Consider the following 14,132-nt stretch of genomic DNA (forward strand, 5'->3'; position numbering starts at 1 on the left):
CTGTTTTCAAATACCTTTGCATAAATTTCAAAGAAAATATAATGTTAAATTGAATAATTAAAATGTATTGACATATATTTGAATACATTTCAGGCAAATTTTGCATTTATTTATTTACTATATTATTACTAATTTACTTATTTATAAATAAATAAGTAAATAATTTGTAGATAAATGCATATATGTATTTATAAAAATGTATTTAATTATTGCTGAAATTAAATCAATTTTATCGATTTACTTAGTAATTTAATTGAAATGTATTTTAATTTTAATTTATTTAGTTATTTACTTGTTCACTTTTTTTTAGTTTCTTATTTATAAATGTATATGTATTTGTTTTTATTTAAAAAAATAATTTATTTATAAATGTATGTTAGTTATAGTCAGTGATTACTTATTTATTTTTATTTATTTATAATTAGTTAATCAGTTATGTATTTATTTATTTACTTGTAAGTGTAATTTGTTTAATTTACTTGTTTATACATTTATTTATTTTATATAAAAATAAATGTATGCATTTATTTATTTATTTATTTTAAAATGTAGTTAAATTTCTTATTTGCTAATATTAAATTGTTTTATATATTGTAATTCAGCACTAATTGTCATCGGCCTCAATTGTCACTGTTCTCTAGAGATTGGCATCTGCCATTAAAACACCCATTCCAGTCAACCTCTACTTCAGGGTCCAGGTGTCTGTATGCCATGCAATGTGTGCAGAATAATCAGTAGAAGCTGGATCTGTCTGCGCTGCCTTTCTAAATTTGTTCCAGTAAATGCAATTCCAGCACTTTTAGGCCTCTTTTCCTCTCGTCTCCTCCTGTGAGCAGTGTAAACAGCCTTTCCCGTTAAAACTGGACAAAAGGGGGTGAGATATTTGTGCTGAGCTTTCCTCTTCAAACACATCTCCCCTTTTCCTCTGCTGGAAATAGAGAAACAAATGATTCCAAGACAGGCAGCTCTTCCTGTGAAATGTCAGACACTTTAGTTTGCTTTTGAATTTTTTTATATTGTTTTTATTTCCTGTCTGAGTGTGTGTAGGTGAGACGGTCATCCTTGTGATCTGGACATGTGAGAAAGACGGAGCCTCTGTCCTGTCAACACTTTTTGTTTTTCCTTTTCTCTACTGTGGTTCAAAAGGGAGACTCTCATGAAGAAATTCCGAGGGTCACATTTCACCTCAAAATAAAAAGAAAAAATAAGAAATAATTATATTTTGAATAAGAAAACGTAAGCCTATTTTAAAGAGGACCTATTATGCTTTTTTACATTCTCAACTTTTAATGTGTAATGTTGCTGTATGAGCATGAAAAAAGTCTGCAAATTTACAAAGCACAGTCACTCCTGAAGTAGTTATTCTCTATATCAGTGCCTCTCTGAAACGCCTCCTTTGTAGTGTTGCGTTTTCTTCTGGGAACGAACATGTCACAATATTCCTCATTTAAATAATTCCCGCCCAGGCCTACTCAAAAAATGGGGCGAGGCCTGGTTGAGTTAGTAGTGTGTTGAAACTAGCGGTTATGGTAAGGGCTGTGACATTTCCCAAACACGCTCGAAACGGTTGACCAATCACAACACACTGGTCCAGCTGACCAATCAGAGCACATTGTGATTTTCTGAGGAAGGGGCTTCATAGAGACAGGAAATAAATAGGGGTGCGTGCGTTTCCCGTACAACGACGTAACTCGCTGCTTAACTACCATAGTACGATGCATCGTTGAAGAAATCAACTAGCTAGTCACGACTGTTTCCCGAAACCATATTGTTGCAAATTGATCGTTCAACCACCTTGGTAAATGATGTCACGCATCTGTTGGAGTAATAACTACTTTTAATGAATCTGTTCGAGATCGAATTAATGCTCGATGTTTCGCTATAAATTACGCACATGACATCTGAGGACTATTTCTCAATTTTTCTCTGTTATTTTGCTTTATTTCCAGATTCAATCATCGGATCGTTCTTACCTAGTAGAGCACGTTCGCACATGCGCACTCTTCAAAAACAACGCTTTAAATCTCTTGACAAACTAAAAGATGTAAATTACATTTGTATGTATTCTAAATAAAATATATAGACTGCACTGAATGTCAGCTTGCTTATTTTGCTCACGACAAGGATTTATTAAGTCCACGTGTCATGCAAACAAGAAACTATGCTTCTAACCACAGCTCGAGACCTGTCGTTCCAACCACACAACTTTGCGATGCTGTTTGCAAATGTTTGTTGGAACTATGTTTTCGGGAAACACCGACTCGTTGAACTATATAACAATGGAACTTGCGACCATAGTTGGCTAACAATGCTTTTGGGAAACACACCCCTGAGCGTTAGGGACAGACTGTGTAGACTGGTGCTGCAACAATGTCAAATATGTATAAAATAATGTGTTTTTTGAACATTCAAGCATGAACCCAAAATCAAGACCTCTTTAAGTGCCTTTAAGATTTATTTATTTTTAAATATTTATTTTGATGACAACCTATCCCCATATCATCCTGTCTGAACATCTTCTTTTTCAGCATCAACCAAGTTTATTCACAACAAAAATAGTTGTATAATGAAAAAAGAAAAGAAAAAGAAAAGAAAAGAAAGCAAAAGAAAGAAAGAACTGTTGTTTTAATTTTGAGGTGAAAACCTTGACATTTCAAACACTTGTACTTAAACCAACAGAGAAAGATAAATAATTGCTTGGAAGAGAGAGGTTAAGTGGTTAAAGAAGATCCATAACCCAAATGCTGTAGGTTTAAACCATAGAAGAGAAAAACCCCAAAAGGTAGAAATGTATGCTTGAAAGAAAAAGTTTACTTCATACTATACTGTTAATCTGCTATATCAAAGACATGAAATTGGCATATAATAAAATGTGGGGAGAGACATTTGGATTTCCTCAGTTTGATTTATTGACCTTTTTTTGGACAGTGTAATAATCTGTAACTTTTTAACTTGATAATGTGTGCCAAATATGCAAGGATACACAAACGCTTAGTATTTATCAAATTTTTCCATTTTGCAATATCATACTGACCTGGAAGGAAACCGTATTGCTCAGATGTTGATCTTTCATATTTCAGGAGAATTAATGTGGGTTTGACCAAGTATCAACATTGTCTTAAATTTGTCTTAGATTCCTTAGGAGAAATAAAATCGATTGTTCAGTCAAACTAAAAGCAAAACAAAACAAAAATCAATCAATTGTTGACATACAGTGAGTGAAACTACCGTTCAAAAGCTTGGGGTCAGTAAGATTTTTAAATGATTTGGAAACAAGTCTTTAATGCTCGCCAAGACTCTATTTTTATTTGATCAAAACTACATTAAAACACTAATGTTGTGAAATACTGCTACAATGTCCATTTGCTCTACTTTTAATCTCACTGGTGTCGTGTTGATTTTCTTTTGTATGCCGAAGCTTAACAGTGGATTCAACTGTCTTAAACTGACAATTATTACCATTGTTTCTCCTTCCCTCCATCCCAGTCTGTCTCTCTTTTCCTCTGGCTTCCTCCTGTTGTTCTGCTGTCTTTCCTCCCTCCCAAACATTCCTGCATTCTTTCTTTTTCCTGCCTCAAAGCCCACTGTCTACTTCAGCTGGTTTTCCTCAACGTGTGAGGTGTTTTTGTGTGTTTCGTGCAGGATGAGGTTGCCACACTTGCCGTTAAACCTCATTGGCTGGTACTCTTTGGGTAACACTGATGCTTGCCTCATCAACACTATAAATATTCATTCATTTTCCTTTTAAGAGGCTGATTAAATTACATTTAAGAGATGCTTCTGACAGCCAGCCAATCATTCGAGCTTGACTCCTTTGGCTTGGATTCAGTGTGGGTGTTACTGTCGATGAATCCATCCATCACTGAAGGAAGACAGACGGACTGGGAGATAGACAGACGTATAGACTAGACAGATAGACTGCATACTCCGAGCTCAGACAGACAGATGGATCCCAAAGGAAAAAGTGTGTCCAAAACAGCTGCGATGTTACACATAAAAACACGTAGCTCGTGGCCAATTAAACTGGGTTTTCCCTGCCTCATAGCAACCCTTTGCAGTGTGGATAAACAGATCTACACGTCTGCTCCTCATGATTGATAAGAGCAGTGTGTGTGTGTGTGTGTGTTTATATACGTTTATGTTAGTGGGTGTGCTTTTCTCCACCCTACAGTGATACTGATACAGGGAAATCACTGATAATCCCGAGCAAAGTTGTTAATGACGCTTTATCAGTCTGACTTTGTCCCTTTCTATCTGTTGTGAAACAGGGTCGGCGCTTCATAAACACATTCGCATGTGGATGTTTTGCCATTTTGACAAGACAAAAGACAAAAGACAAGTGCGTTGTGTCAATGTAAATGTGCATTTTCTAAGATGCATATAGCAAATAAATGATGTTCTTTCTGTTCATCAAAGAATCCTGATTTGTTTTTTGCATTAATAATAATAATAATAATCATAATTCATAATAATCAGAAATGTTTCTGAATAAATCAGCATATTAGAATGATTTCTGAAGGATCATGTGACACTGAAGACTGGAGTAATGATGCTGAAAATTCAGCTTTGATCGCAGGAATAAATTACATTGTACAATATATTCAAATAGAAAACAGTTATTTTAAATAGTAATATTTTTCCACATTATTATTGATTTTACTGTATTTTTGAAGAGACTTTTCTTTCAAAAACATAAAAATAGTGTAAAACTAGATGTACCGCATCGCGGTATAAAATATGACCGCCGCTCAGGCCTGCACTGGCTTTCCACAAAAATAAATGACGTGGAGTAATTTGGCTGTATTGCGTGTTTATGTATATACCTAAAAAAAGTAATAGTGTGTGTGTGTGTATGTGTGTGTATTTGTGTATGTGTGTGTCTGTGTGTGTGTGTGTGTGTGTGTGTGTGTGTGTGTGTGTCTGTGCGTGTATGTATGTGTGCGTACATGTGTGCGCGTGTGTGTTTGTGTGTGTGTGTGTCTGTGCATGTGGATTTGTATGTGTGTGTATGGGTGTGTGTCTGTGCGTGTGGATGTCAGTGTGTGTGCATGCTTGCGTTTGTTTGTATTCCTGCATGTGTGTGTGTGACAGTATCATCCTAAACCAGCAACCCTTCGCTCAACAGCACCATCTACAGGCCGATGAGTGTACAGTCACTAAATGTGCACATAAATGAATTTATTTTATACCCCCCCATGGATGAAATTCTACAAAACTTAGCAGAGGATACCCCCAGAGGTTGTCAAGTTAATCATACACATGAAATATGGTGCAGTTCTGAACATCTCCACTGAAGATAGGGGCGATTAAAGCAGAATAATATTGCATTTTCATTTTTTATGGGAGGGGCGCAAATCACAAATGAGTGATTATGGGCTAGGTTGATGTGCCATAAAAATTTCTTCATCCTCGGTGCCACGGTTCAGGTAGTTATTTAGGAAAAACTGCATTTTTTTGGGTTTGGGGGGGCCCAGCGCGGGGGGGGAGTGGCCCCCGAGGACCAAACTAAATTTTTCCTTAGAAGTCTAGTGGGGCTACATGCCCACCAAATTTCATGTTCCCCGGTGTTTCGGTGTCCCTGGTATCGTTGACGAAAAATTTAAGGGGGCCCCAGCGCGGGGGGGGAAGTGGCCCCCGGGGACCAAACGAAATTTTTCCGTAAAAGTCTAGTAGACCAACATACCATAAAAATTTCTTCATCCTCGGTGCCACGGTTCAGGTAGTTATTTAGGAAAAACTGCATTTTTTGGGGTTTGGGGGGGCCCAGCGCGGGGGGGGAGTGGCCCCCGGGGACCAAACGAAATTTTTCCTTAGAAGTCTAGTGGGGCTACATGCCCACCAAATTTCATGTTCCCCGGTGTTTCGGTGTCCCTGGTATCGTTGACGAAAAAAATTTAAGGGGGCCCCAGCACGGGGGGGGAGGTGGCCCCCGGGGACCAAACGAAATTTTTCCGTAAAAGTCTAGTAGACCAACATACCATAAAAATTTCTTCATCCTCGGTGCCACGGTTCAGGTAGTTATTTAGGAAAAACTGCATTTTTTTGGGTTTGGGGGGGCCCAGCGCGGGGGGGGGAGTGGCCCCCGAGGACCAAACGAAATTTTTCCTTAGAAGTCTAGTGGGGCTACATGCCCACCAAATTTCATGTTCCCCGGTGTTTCGGTGTCCCTGGTATCGTTGATGAAAAATTTAAGGGGGCCCCAGCGCGGGGGGGGAAGTGGCCCCCGGGGACCAAACGAAATTTTTCCGTAAAAGTCTAGTAGACCAACATACCATAAAAATTTCTTCATCCTCGGTGCCACGGTTCAGGTAGTTATTTAGGAAAAACTGCATTTTTGGGGGTTTGGGGGGGCCCAGCGCGGGGGGGGAGTGGCCCCCGGGGACCAAACGAAATTTTTCCTTAGAAGTCTAGTGGGGCTACATGCCCACCAAATTTCATGTTCCCCGGTGCTTCGGTGTCCCTGGTATCGTTGACGAAAAATTCAGTAAGGTGACAAAAAAAAAAAAAAAAAAAACTTTGACAATCCCTATATGACCGGCTAGCTACGCTAGCGGCGGTCATAATAATTGAAATGCACACAGCCAGTCATGAAATGCATTTTGTTTATTCAAATGTAATGAAATCATTAGATAGTGCAGTTTGTATCACATAATTCATTTAGTCTACAAACTGAGTCAGCTTACACGTGGCACCTAATATGTTTCACCCATAAATTACCATAAAGCCATGTTTTTAAAGGTGCTCTAAGCGATCCCGGGAGTCGTAACTTCTTGTTGACATTCGAATTGTTGTCAAACAAAACGGAGGCTAGCTAGACCCTCCCTCCTCCTCATCCCGTCTCCTCCCTCCTCCCCTCCCTTCCGGCATAAAGGAAAGTCAAAATAGTCACTACAAACAAAGTTAAGTTTTACTGATACTTCATTCAATGTGTAATGTCACCAAGTTAGATAAATGCTTTTATATATTGCAGAACAGAATGCAGAAAAAGAGAAACATTATCTTAATCGTTTCGCCACCTGAGGTTATAACGTTAGCTCCCATACAAGGACGCAATAATAGCAAGATAACGTTAGCTTCGCGTTTCCCAGTGAGCATAAACAACGGCGGCGGCGTCAAAGTTGTCAATAGCCTATAAATGAACATTCAAATTCATAACAAACCGTGGGTGAAAACAGTCATTCACACAAATTGTCGCCCTACTGTGAATTTGCTTGATCATTTACAATAGAGATTGATCGCTGCTAGAAACGTATGTTGTATTCACCAAAGCTAACGCTGACTGCATAGTTCTAGCTAATTACATCCTTGTGTTGGTTTGGCGAACATGAACGTCAGTTTAGAAAGAAAAATGGATTTACCTGTTCTGCAAAAACAGAGCAACTGAATGTCGGATCGGAAGCCCTTCTGCCGGCGGAGTTCTCGCCACCTTCAAAAGGTTTTTCCGATGTAAATTCGGGACTTCGTGCGTTCCTTATCCTTGTCCCTCTTCTTTGCAATTTGTTCATCGAAACGTCGTCTCTTTGGTCGTGTGTCGGCCATAATTCAAACTTCCCTCTTCATGCTTCTCTCTCCTCCACAAACCCCCTTCATGTGCATGCGCACTAACCCCCAAACCACACCCCTCAAATACTTCTTGTCGGTGATTGGCTGGAGCACTGTTTGTTGTGTTTCGTGGTGCGGGTGAGCCCAGTTTGTTTTTGTTGCCGTTTGTGGAGCCTGTGGTGTCTAGAGAGACCGTGTTTTTTTACAGTGTGTTCAGGGGACAGGCAGCTAGCGGATAGTGAGGAGATGTTTGCTGTATGTGACAAAAAATGTTTGGGCCTAAAAAACGCGTCGCATCACTTAGAGCAGCTTTAAGTGAACGATTCACTCTTGTTGCAGTGAGATGTGACTTCTTTAGTGTTTTTTTTATACCTGTTTATACTAAATATAGTTCATGTGCAAATAGTCTTATAGAGTGGGCCATAAACAGTTTATATGGGAATAGAAACAGTTATATTCACATATAAACATTGATCAGTGAACATACATAGAGTTTTTGTTTAATAGACTTTAAATGGAGGGACAGAAATCTCTCAGATTTCATAAAAAATATCTTAATTCGTGCTCTGATGGTAAATAAAAGTTGTATGGGTTTGTAACGACATGATGGTATGGAAGCTTGTTTCCACCACAGAATCAAAAGTAAAAAAGGTAATTGCGACTTTTTATCTCATAATTCAGACTTTTTTTCTCACAATTGCGAGTTTCCATCTCTTTAGCTCAGAATCGCGTGATATAAAGTCGCAATTGTGTGTTTTAAAGTCAGAATTGCGAGTTTACTTCTCGCAATTGTACGTTTATATCTCGCAATTGTACGTTTATATCTCGCAATTCTGACTTTATAACATGCAATTGCGAGTTTATATCATGCAGTAATTCTGACTTTATTTCCCAGAATAATTGCGATATATAAAGTCGCATTTGCATGTTATAAAGTCAGAATTGTGAGATGTAAAGTCGCAATTGTGAGATAAAAAAGTCGCAATTATCTTTTAAAATGTTTTATTCTGTGGAGAAAACAAGCCTCCATATGATGGTGAGTAATTGATGACAGAATTTTCATTCTTGGGTTGAACTATCACTGAGTGTGTAGCAGCTTCAACTTGCACATGAAACATAAACACCCAGAGGACATGCAGACGTTCTGGGTTTAAGTGTCACAATCAGATGCTCTAAACCAGACATTCCTCTTCCTCTGATGTAACTTCACTGATGATTAAGTCAAAATTACGTCATTCAAGTGTTGAAGCAAGAGTTCGCAATTTTAATTTTTTTTTTATCATCATTTTCTCACCCTAATTTTGTTTCTAACCTGCATGCCTTTTTCTCAGTGGGCTCCAAAACACCCCCTTACCTCAGCTGCCTTAAAGCAAAGTGCACATTTTAATTTTGATATCATCTGTTAAAGAGTTTGCACATTTAGCTGTGTTTTTCTCTTGACGTTTACGAGGATAAGGCAGGCTCAGGCTTGTGTGAACAAATAAAGGAGACCTAATGTTGGTGCTTTTAACACTTTCCCTTTGAAAGTGTGAGAATCAATTAAAGAAGAAAAGAAGGGGTGATGATTTAGGAGCCTCATTAGATTTTGTGGTCACGCGTATGCACATGAAAACAGTCATTTACAGACCGCTGTGCAGACGCTCAATGTCATCTCATGTCTTCCTTATGATGTATCTTCAACAAAATATAATTGGCCCTAAGTGGCATGTAAAAGCAACACAAGCTTTGATTAGTAGCTTCGGTCAGTCTCTCCCTGTCTAAAGCGATTATTGAACAGAATAAGCTGTAAACTAGACCAAATTCTTGGACTGTCTTGTATTTCACCCCCAAAACATTGCTAGAGCTACACTACCATTCAAAGGTTTGGGGTTGGAAACATTTCAAGAAACATTTCTTATGAATTTTTTATCCGAAAGTTCAGAAGCACAGTATTTTCTTGAAGAAGAAATAGCATTATGAATGTCTTTACTGTCATTTTTTATCAATTTAATGCATTAATTAGTATAAAACTATAAAAAAAAAAAAACTTTGAATGCTAGTGTATTTTGCTGCATTGGCGGTACGTCATCAAACAGAACGTCTTCTCTCACACCCAGCAGCTGATCAGCCGCTGATTCATTGACAGCAGTGAACATCACTCACTCTATCAGTTTGTGGTTTTTGGATGTGAACTTTGAAGACTTTACTCACTCAGGCTTTTCCCAGAAGACTACGCTCTACTACATCATACATAGTGTCTTCAACATCCACAGTGACACATCTCGTGTTCTTCAATGTATCCCACTGCCCTCTAATCTCCTTCTAAACTCCTCAAAACTTATGTTTTCACTCAGTAACTTTTCCTCCTCCCACACATTTGTAGACAGGTTCAGACGAAACCCCTGTTCCCTTTCATGTTGCTGTCTACCTCTCCAGTTTTTAATTCCTTCCCCTGCTCAAAACACCAGCTTATGTTGGTCCAGACTGGTTTTTGCACATTAGTGCCAGTATATCCGGTGGACCCAGCTGTAAATATAGTCATCCAGCATGATCTTTTTGACCCTGGTGCTCTTGCTGGTTAAAATAACCTTGTGGGAACACCAGCATCCAAAACACAAGGATGCTGTCTATGATATCCCACAATCCTGTGTGTGCATTTCAAACAGTTGGTTGAAGAGAATAAAAATGTTCAATGTCTTTTTTCTTGAATTTTTTTAAATTTTTTCTCAACTTATGGCTTGGAAATAAGCATTGGTTATTAAATATGCGCTTGCTTATCTCCAAGACTGTGGAGGTTTTATGCATAGATCCAATCTTTTGACCTTATTAATTTTTTTTTGTCCCTCCTGTTTACTTTCACAAGACATGACTCGTATTCGATGTCTGTGTTTACGTCAGTCTCCCTCCCTAACTAGAATGATCCAATCGCTACACATGTTTAGACATAGGTCAGATGTCCAGATATTGGATATGTACAAATATTGTTGTAAGTGATTATTCAGGATCAAAAGAAAGAAGTTAACCCCAAACTTTTGAACCAGTAGTTTGTTTCTGGAAAATTGAACCTATGACCTTGTCGTTGCTAGCGCCACTAGTTGAGCTACAAGAGCTTTCTTTCCTCCTCCAACCTTGCAGTCTTCTCAAACACTTCCCACCCACTCCTTTCTCAAATTCAAGACCAGTCTCACCACCGCTCATCACCGGCCACCTTCTCAGTCCCTTTACCTCAAGACTTCTCCTCTGATCTTTCCTCCATCTGACATCATACTCCGTGACATCATACTTTGAGCTTAACCATCCTGGTTCATTTAATAGCCACTCACAGCGCTGTTTTAACCACTTTACGTCGCTGAAATAGCAGCGGTTCAGTTCTCCAGGGAGCCGTCATCATCATCTCCCTCTGAAAGCGTAAGTCTAGTAACGCCACGGGGTTGTGAATGGCTTTGAGTACCGGGGAATCCCCGCAGCCAGACAACTGATGAGTGCTCTCGTGGAGGAACGTTTTAAATAAACATCCTTTACACTCAGTAAACTTCTAAAACCAAGTGCTTGTGACTGAAGACCACCTACCAGATGCTCCATTATTTGCTCTCAAGACTGGAATATGAGCTTCAATGCCTCTAATTATTGCATTACTGTTTCCTCTGAAGTACAATGCATGCAATTACTTTTATATTCACAAATATGAACTCAAAGGAACTTATTTTGACAACCGCTTGATGTTCCTACATGTTTTGTTTGCCTTAGTTCAGCGTCTAAAACTAACTTTTTGCCACACCTGCCAATGGCTGGTGACTTTACTGGCCATAAATATTTTTTTACCAGCCATGAAATACATATTAATCCTTAAAGTTAAAAGAGCTGTTCAGCCTAGAGCAGTGAGTGGATTTCTGTCTGCGCTTTTCAGATGTTTGCACACAAATTTTGAGTTCCCTTTCGCATCTTCTTGTGCTTGAATTGGCAAGGCTTAAACTTTCATGACGATGAAAGTCACTGGCCCATCAACTGTCCCAAGCATCTTTCATGTTTGTTCACGTCCATGTTATCTCAATATTGCATTGATAGGATTCATAAAAATGTTACCAGCCAACTGGGAATTTACACTGTTTCATATACTCGCCAACACCGTTTTTACACACAATTTTACTCGCATTTGGCGCTTGACGAGTGTTAATTTTAAGCCCTGCCTTAGTTGGATTATTAGTGGTGTTTGCTAATGTCACTATTGGTACTATTGGCACTATTGGTCACTAGTGTTATTGTTCAACTAAAATTAAATCTATAACTATTAAAAATCATATTTGAAATAAAGTTGCTATAAAAATAGTATAAATAATAGATGAAAAACTTACTTAAGCATAAAGTATTAACTTACTAAATTTGATAGAAGTACAGAAGGTATATAATATAAATATAGAAGTACTAAATTACTAAAACTGAAATAAAAGTTAAAGGTATAGCGGAGGATTTTCCCGAATTTTAGAAAAGAACCGCCCTCTCCACTTTTTGAAAAAATGCACATGCGCAACACTTTACCTGCTCCCGAGAGGGAACGCCTATTAAACGCTAGCATCGCTAATCATAGCTTACATTAACTTTTACTAGCAGTGATTTTAAATGGATTTCTCCAAATAGCATGCCAAAAACTTTACCTGTGGAGTAGAAACTTCGCGACTGAGGGATCAGTGGGAAGCCCAACCTGTGCTTTTAGCGCACGCCAGCGTGTGAAATATTCTCCCAAAAACACTGGTCTTGTTTCTTTCTTCAGAGGCCTTTCTCTTCTTGTCATACAATTCATAGACACTTTTTCTCTTGCGACCCTCAGACATTTTGAAAAAACCCGGTGAGAACGGCGAGCTTCAATGAATGGCTGAAACCGTAGCTCACCACACATATACACCTGAAAGTGCGCATGCGCAGAAAGGACGAGCACGTACGACGGCCTTACGTAAACATATCACCAGAATGATTGACAATTAGGAGGACCAATAGTCTTGATGATCCACCCGGAAAAAGAAAATCCTCCACTATACCTTTAAGCTAAAAAGAATTAAACAAGCTAAAGGTTTCTTTAAAAAGCTAAATATAACAAAACTAATAAAGTAACTAATCACAACAAAATTACTGAAAATTTAAATATACCAATAAATGTTAATTAATGAATACTACCATAGTTTATAAATAATACTAAACAACACTAGTTAGTAACTCATCCCACACTGTTTGCGTTACAGACATGAACGATTCCTCAAGTCATGCGGCTTGTTGAGGAGATGTCAAGTATATTTACATATGTAAACATGGCATAAATACAACTACAGAGGCATTGACAATACAACAGCAGCACAAGCGAATAAACACTGCTTACAGCCGGCAGCAGTAACGGGAGAGGTGTATTGTGGGAACAGAGTCAGGGGTCATGTGTAGTGACTGACACTCCAGAAGCTGCCGAAAAAAGACAAAGAATGGAAGTGCATTATCAAGGTCATAAACTTGTAACACTAACGACACTCTTTGCCTTCACACAGGCACGGTTATTTCTTATTTGAAGGTGTGTGCCCCGGGAAGAGCACATATTGAGCATTCACTGTTTGTTGTCTTGTGTACAGTTTTGTAAAACGTGTTTCTGTGGAGATGGCGAAAAGAAGCCATATGACATGAGGTGAAGCTTGTGATACAGTAGCGTTGACATGGCCGTGCTGTTTGATCTCTGTGACTACAGCATGTACTCGTCACTTGTTATTCCAGCTGTAAAGATAACACTGATATTACTATTGAACTGAATTCAGAGTATTGTATTTGTGTTTTTGAATGACCAATAATTAAATGATAGAATAATCGAATGTATCTCTTTTTTCCCCCCAGTGACATATTTGATGCCATGTTCCCGGTCACTCACATCGCAGGGGAAACGGTAATCCAGCAAGGTACAGTATATAGAAACACCTGTAGTTTATCACACACTATATTAGTAAGGACATCAATTTGGACTTCTGTTGTTTTTATATCGGGTTATTTTCTATCACCTAACCGGAACCCTAGCCCTAAACATAACCCTCATAAAAACCTATACAAAACCTGTGCAAAAAAAGGCCTTTTAACTAGTGATGTCAGGGTCACTAGGTTTCACATTTTTGAATAGTGAGGACATTTTGGACCTCATAGTCAAACCTGTACACACACACACACACACACACACACAGAAAACATCCAAGGGCCTGAAGGATGACTTAAATTTATATTATTTAGATTTAATAAAAAATTGTTTTTTAAATTAATTTGTTTATTATTATATTTTTAAATAAATATAATTAATATTAAAATATGTTATGTATTAAATAATATAACTTTAAATGAAATGCTTAAAAAAAACATTCAATCAAAATGTAAATGTAAAAAAATTGTTCTCCCCTCAATATCTTTTTAAATGTAATTTAATTTTTCTTTTTTTTTCTTTTTTCTTTTTTTAACATAACTTTTTTTACATTTCTGGAATCACAAAATGAATTGTCAATTAATATATCAACACTCAGAGTTTCCAATTAATAAAAACTGTGGAAAACAAGCAACTTTGCCATAATTACAGCAGGAATACTGGTGGAGATAGTTTA

At 38.0% G+C, this 14,132-nt stretch overlaps 1 protein-coding gene across 1 annotated transcript in view; it reads left to right on the top strand.

Annotated features, from left to right (window-relative positions):
- prkar1b (protein kinase, cAMP-dependent, regulatory, type I, beta) overlaps positions 1 to 14,132 on the top strand; it is a 59,818-nt gene that overhangs the window by 19,814 nt on the left and 25,872 nt on the right. Inside the window, exon 5 of the mRNA XM_082137509.1 lies at positions 13,387 to 13,448. Within this exon, the coding sequence (XP_081993635.1) occupies positions 13,387 to 13,448 (62 nt within the window). The remainder of the gene's footprint in view (positions 1 to 13,386; positions 13,449 to 14,132) is intronic.

The sequence above is a fragment of the Leuciscus leuciscus genome, assembly GCF_965113295.1.
Source record: "Leuciscus leuciscus genome assembly, chromosome: 1".
Classification (NCBI taxonomy): Eukaryota; Metazoa; Chordata; class Actinopteri; order Cypriniformes; family Leuciscidae; genus Leuciscus; species Leuciscus leuciscus.